A 6,083-nucleotide genomic window follows, 5' to 3' on the forward strand; every position below is an offset into this window, starting at 1 on the left:
ATCTTGCCACGCCCTGTTGTGTCAACGGTGCTTCGGAAGTAGTATTAGGTGTGAAGGCAGCTTGGGAACAGGCCAGTTGCGGAGCGAACGAACGAGTAACTCGTTGAGATGCCGATACAGTTGAAGAGGATGCTCCAGCTGGTGAAGCAGGTGATACTATGTTTGTAGATTTAGCCGATGAACTTGGACCTTCACACCTAAAAGAGTAGATCCTTTTCCATTGCACCCTACGAGTAACACCATTCCGACGTGATAGCCATGGATCATGTCACAACGTCCAGGAGTGGTAGTTAGCTTTTGAGTTGTGTAATCACTTAAGAAAGAGATAACGAAAACAAAAAACACTGCAACAGTGTGGCAGCACAAAAACTCTCGCTTCATTGCTAGTTCATCCTTCAAGTCTCTAAAGTTCTCTCTCGATCTTGCTAGTGTGACAACATGTCATGTGTAGTTGTTAACTACTCCCTCCGTTCCTAAATATTTGTCCTTTTAGGGATTTCAAATGGACTATCACATACGTACGTATATAGACATATTTTAAAATGTAGATTCACTCATTTTGCTTCGTATGTAGTCATTTGTTGAAATCTTTAAAAAGACAAATATTTAGAAACGGAGGGAGTATTAATCATGTCCAACCAAACACCGTGTAGTGCATCAACCGAGCGAGCGCAAGTCACCAAACGTCAGGGGAAAATTCTTCCCTAATGCAGTCTATCAAACTACCTGCAAAACATGGTATTTTTCTTATACAATCAGGTCCGACTAAGTCACAGATGCAAAGAGGCAAAAAAAAGGGCACAAAGTTTCTGTCACGAGCTCATATGCACCCTCGTAAATAAATATTGACTAATTCTAAACATGCGTGCAAATATTCATCAAGAAACATCTTGAAGCAGTTCAAACATTCTCATCATAAAAATTTGCACGCATGTCAAGAAAAAATCTTGCTACCTACCTAGTACGCGCAAAAAAAAACACGTCCTAGTATGCTTTTTGGACTTTCATAAAAAATACTCCTACTACAGTACTTGTGTTTTTCCTCTTTTTTTTTGCGGGTGAGTACTTGTGTTTTTCCGACTCGACCTCATGACCGAAGTTTTCCCCCGAATCGCATCCTACCCGTCTGGGCCCGCATCCGACCCGTGAGTGCTCCGGTTCTCGTGGAGTCCTGCTCCGATCCGATCTCCGTCGTGGCCAAGCAATACACGTTCCTCCCTCCTCCGGTTCTGCCCCTGTGCCGAGTCCCCTTCTAACCCGCCTCTCCGCCCCCATATTTTTCTCCTGCGCCACCGGATCTCCAACCCGCTCTTTCTTCTGTCTGGATCCGTGCCTGTGATTTCTGCTTGCATATCTACTGCAAGGTTCGATCTGATTTTAACTTCCTATATGCGTCCGCACCTCTTGTTTCACACGGATTTCTTTACCAGATTTGCCTCCTTTTGGTCTATTTGGTAGATTCCTTGCAGCCGGTAGGTTTTTGACAGGAACCAGTAATGGCGGGGAGGTCCAATATCCCGGCGAACAACTCCGCCCTCATCGCCATCATCGCCGATGAGGTGATCTATCCACCCTTTGATCTTAAAGTTGCTTGAGCTTCTGTTAATAATTGTGCATATATTGGCTAACTATGTACTAACTGGGTGTTGGGGGTGACTTACATACGCCTTTCCGCCACTCCGGCAATCGTCCTAGAGTCGGGCAAATCGTCAGTGATCCGGCCCGTGTTAGGCGGTGCTAGAAAATAACACAGGCTCGTAGGGGCGTGGTAATGTAGATTCGCAAGCATGGATAATTTGCTTGGTAGCTAAGGATTGATCCATTGTTTATTTGTTGTTACCAAATAAGTAGATTGCTTTTTAGATAGAAATGAGGAGTTGACTTCTTGTGAATGCCAATTTGGTGTACAGGATTTGACAACGAAAATAAGTGTTATATGATGAATGAATGATGTTTTTGACAAGCAAAGCGATGTTTGACATTGAGCTTTCTTATTCTTGCAGGACACTGTCACTGGGTTTTTGATGGCTGGGGTTGGCAATGTTGATCTGCGCAAGAAAACAAATTACCTTCTTGTAGATAACAGTACTATCCTGAACTTGTTAACATAGCATTGTTTGTAAACAGTTGACATAAGATTTCTGTAGAAAATTATGTCTGCTGTCTATGGAATTTGTTGAATGGTTGCCAACAGAATGTTTGAAGAATTTCCCAATAAAAAACCTTCTCAGTTTCTATTTTCTTAAGCATTTCTTATTAGGTTGTTACTGTCATGTCATATTTATCCTTTTTCTGTTTCTTCTATTAGACAAAGGCAAAGATTATTCATTATTGTGTTAAGAGAAACTTCTTTACTACTTGTTTGCTCAGTCCTGGGCTTTCATCAAATTTAAACAACCTCAAATATCACTTTTACTCCTGTCACATAATTCAACTTATCATTTCTTTCGGCGCTATGTGTCTGTTATATGAGTGTTATATTGCTGCTGTGTTGCCTATTATATCATAGTTTTCGTACACTTATCCACAGGACTTGAATAGATACTTTTTTGTGTGTGCGCTATCTTGCAGAAACGACAGTGAAACAGATTGAAGATGCATTTAAAGAGTTTACTGCAAGGGAGGATATTGCTATTGTGCTCATCAGCCAATATGTAAGTAAACCATTGCTATAAATGCATATCTTTCTTTTCTCTTAAGAATCAGCAAATTGTTTTGTCAGAATCTTGCAAGTATATCACGTAAAGAAAGAGGGTGGTCATGAGTGTTTGGGGTTAAGTAGTCCTGATTAGTTTCTTTAGACTCAGCTCCTTCTGCTGTAAACAAAATAGACGAGGCCGTTGAAACTCAAAATAGGCGGAGGGGCGCTCTTTTGATAGAAGACACGGGCGTTCCTCTCGTTCCAAACTGTCCAATACACAAGCATTGTGAGAGACGCCACAGCCTTCCTATTAGGGATGTTTATGGCTTTATGCCGGAGAGGTTGATCCGCCACTCCTCCTTGGCGGAGCGCTCCAAGTGCCACAAGGATTGGTCCCAAGATGAAGCCACTCCTTGACTAAGTTCCAAAGCCGAAGCATGAAGCGGTACTTGAAGAAGAGATGCACCCCGGATTCATGCTCCCTTTTGCAAAGAGGGCAAAGACTGCAATTTGGCCACTCACGTTTGGTCAATCGATCGGCGGCCCAAACCCTATCTTGAATAGCCAACCACGAGTCCTAAAGTAACAGAAACCTCTCTTGTAATACAAACAAAACTATATTTATACTACATGCTCAACAGTGCCAACTGCCATGCAAATGACGGTTGCATCCATGTGGTATATCCTACTATCCATAACATTAGAAGAAAGTCAAAAAGCAATAGAGGGATTGTGTACTAGATTACCAGAACCAGAACCAGATGCGTGTCTTGTACTGTTGTACATGTTGATGAAGATGAACTAATGCTATGAGAGGATTATTAGGGTTAGCTTCTTATTACATGTTTCTTGTATGTCCCAGATTGCAAACATGATTAGGTTTCTGGTGGATAGCTACAACAAGCCAATCCCTGCGATATTGGAAATTCCATCCAAGGACCATCCATATGATCCAGCGAGTGACTCGGTCCTTTCTCGTGTGAAGTATCTGTTTTCTGCTGACTCGGTTGCTTCTGATAGGCGTTGAGTAGCAACCTTGTTGATAACTGGGGCATCACACTTTGATTGAGTTCTTCGTGGACTTGCTCCGTGTATCTGTATTAAATTATTCATACCATTCTGTTGTGGGCGCACCAATAAGGAGTAAACAATTTGGATTGCACCAACGGGTTAATGTAATAAATTCTTACTTTTTTTTGGAGTTTGTGTCTAAGAACAAGAAGGGAAACAGGAAAACATGTGTTCTGTGGTGCTGCCATAGACTTGATTCTGAATGTGCAAGCTTTACCTTGCAAATTGTTTGTTTCGGCCACTATCAATTTTTCGGATAGCCCAGTGAGCTTTTTTTTTCAGGTCAAAACGGTACTGCAATATTTGCTTGGCTGGCTGCTGTTGAATCATGGCAGTTTCTTGAAACAGTTTGGATAAGTCTCAGTCGACTGAGACTTCATTATGTCTTAGTCGAATTCCTTTAAGCTTGCATATACTCCTAAATATTTGTCTTTTTAGACATTTCAAATGGACTACCACATACGGATGTATGTAGACATATTTTAAAGCGTAGATTCACTCATTTTGCTCCGTATGTAGTCACTTGTTAAAATATCTATAAAGACAAATATTTTGAAACGGAGGGAGTAGATTCGTAAAAGAAAATTCTTCAGTTTTTTTTTCTTATCTACTTTGTCACTTGACTGAGACTTGATCTAGCCATTCTTGATACGATTTCTCAGCTAGGCACATCAACCCGTTATGCATCAACATGATATTCGTTATGTATACAACTCCACGCTGTGCTACTTAAACTCCATTGATCCGGGGTGATCCGCAACTCAAGTCCCCTCTGCATTAGTGGATACAAATACAATGAACATGTAAGCCGGGTTTGCTGATAACGCATTTGAAAAGGTTTTTGTTCTATATATTCCTAGCACACATTTTGCCTCTGTAAAGTTGGATGTACATAATCAACATCAACGCGTGTACACATAAATAAACATGCCGACAAATAGCAAAGTCATGCACATATTTGGCCTTAAAGCTGGATGTACATAACCAACAGAGTTAATTGCGTGTTAGTACCACATTTCAGCACCTACTTACGAATTGGTATCACTACTCAAAAGTTTTGCAGTTCAGTACCAACTCAGAGCCTAAGTATTACGAAATGGTTAAAGTCGCCTATAACAGTGTATTGACGCTGTATCTAACCGGTGGGACCCCCTGTCAGGTGCTGATGTGGCATGTTCATTTGCGAAAAAGACCCTTAGTTTATATTTAATCGCGTATATACCCCTTGTTTGGGGGAAAAAGGTCCCACACGACCAAAATTAAAATATTCGCGGGAACCAGCCGCGACTCGAACCCACGACCAGCCACACGCGGCTAGAGCTCGCTACCACTGCGCTACTGCACTGATCACGCCAAATGCCACGCGTAACGCTTTGTATACTTTTGCCGTTATGTTTTTTATAAAATAATAAAAATATTAGTTTGACCGCGTGATCCCGCAGGGATTAGAACACGCGCTGTTACGTTCGCAGGGATTAGAGTTACTGCGTATATTTGTTGTATTTTTATATAATACGAAAAAAGTTCATCGTATTTTAAAAAATGTTCATCTTATATTTATACCCGCAGGGATTAGAGTTACTGCATTTATTTGTTGTATTTTTTAATGCACAGTTGCTCGAAAAATTGATAACATGTACTAAAAATTATTGTGTTATCGTAATAAATTTTATAATACATGATGAACATTTTAGAAAATACATTTACAACTTTTAAATACGCGTTCAACTTTTTCCAAAAATGTTCTGAACTTTTTTTTCCAAATGCACAAACACTTTATTTACCTTTCAGAGTAATTATAAATTTTTTGAATGTCAACCCAAAAACAAAGCGGAGACCAGCAGGTCTATTATTCAAACCTTGGGTATTCTTCAGACCAAAATCAGTGTGCGCAATGTATATTGAAAAAATTATACACACACATATATATATCGTATATTATAAAATGTTCAACATATAAACGATAAACTTTCTATAATACAAAATCATATATTTAAATAAGATCATTGTATATTAATAAATGTTTAATATATATATATATATATATATACATTGAAAGATGTGGTGAACATTTTTTAATGTACGATACACTTTTATATGATGAACTTTTAATATATGATGCAATGAACATATTTTTAATTATACGACGCGATGAACATTTTTTTAATGTCAAATAATATTTTTTATATCGTATAAAAATCGGAACTGCTCGGAGTTTAAAGACGTATACGAACGAGTTGACGCATAGGATGCCGTGGGGCAGAGGCAGCAAGCGCGCGCTGCGAACGACTCGGCGCGGATCGATTTCCGGCGGACGGGCACGCGTTTTTGTACTTTGTAAAAAAATCAAACGTTACACGGTATAAAAGTA

The 6,083-nt window shown here is 39.8% G+C and overlaps 1 protein-coding gene across 1 annotated transcript; it reads left to right on the forward strand.

Moving 5' to 3' along the window:
* The first annotated feature begins 1,026 nt into the window (after positions 1 to 1,026).
* Positions 1,027 to 3,877, forward strand: LOC109776512 (V-type proton ATPase subunit F). The gene is made up of 5 exons (XM_020335160.4): positions 1,027 to 1,364; positions 1,459 to 1,559; positions 2,004 to 2,085; positions 2,572 to 2,654; positions 3,504 to 3,877. Exons 2-5 carry the CDS (start codon positions 1,497 to 1,499, stop codon positions 3,666 to 3,668), a joined length of 393 nt encoding a protein of 130 aa, XP_020190749.1. The 5' UTR covers positions 1,027 to 1,364; positions 1,459 to 1,496; the 3' UTR covers positions 3,669 to 3,877.
* Positions 3,878 to 6,083: the final 2,206 nt, after the last annotated feature.

Source organism: Aegilops tauschii, chromosome 3, assembly GCF_002575655.3.
Source record: "Aegilops tauschii subsp. strangulata cultivar AL8/78 chromosome 3, Aet v6.0, whole genome shotgun sequence".
Taxonomy (NCBI): domain Eukaryota; kingdom Viridiplantae; phylum Streptophyta; class Magnoliopsida; order Poales; family Poaceae; genus Aegilops; species Aegilops tauschii.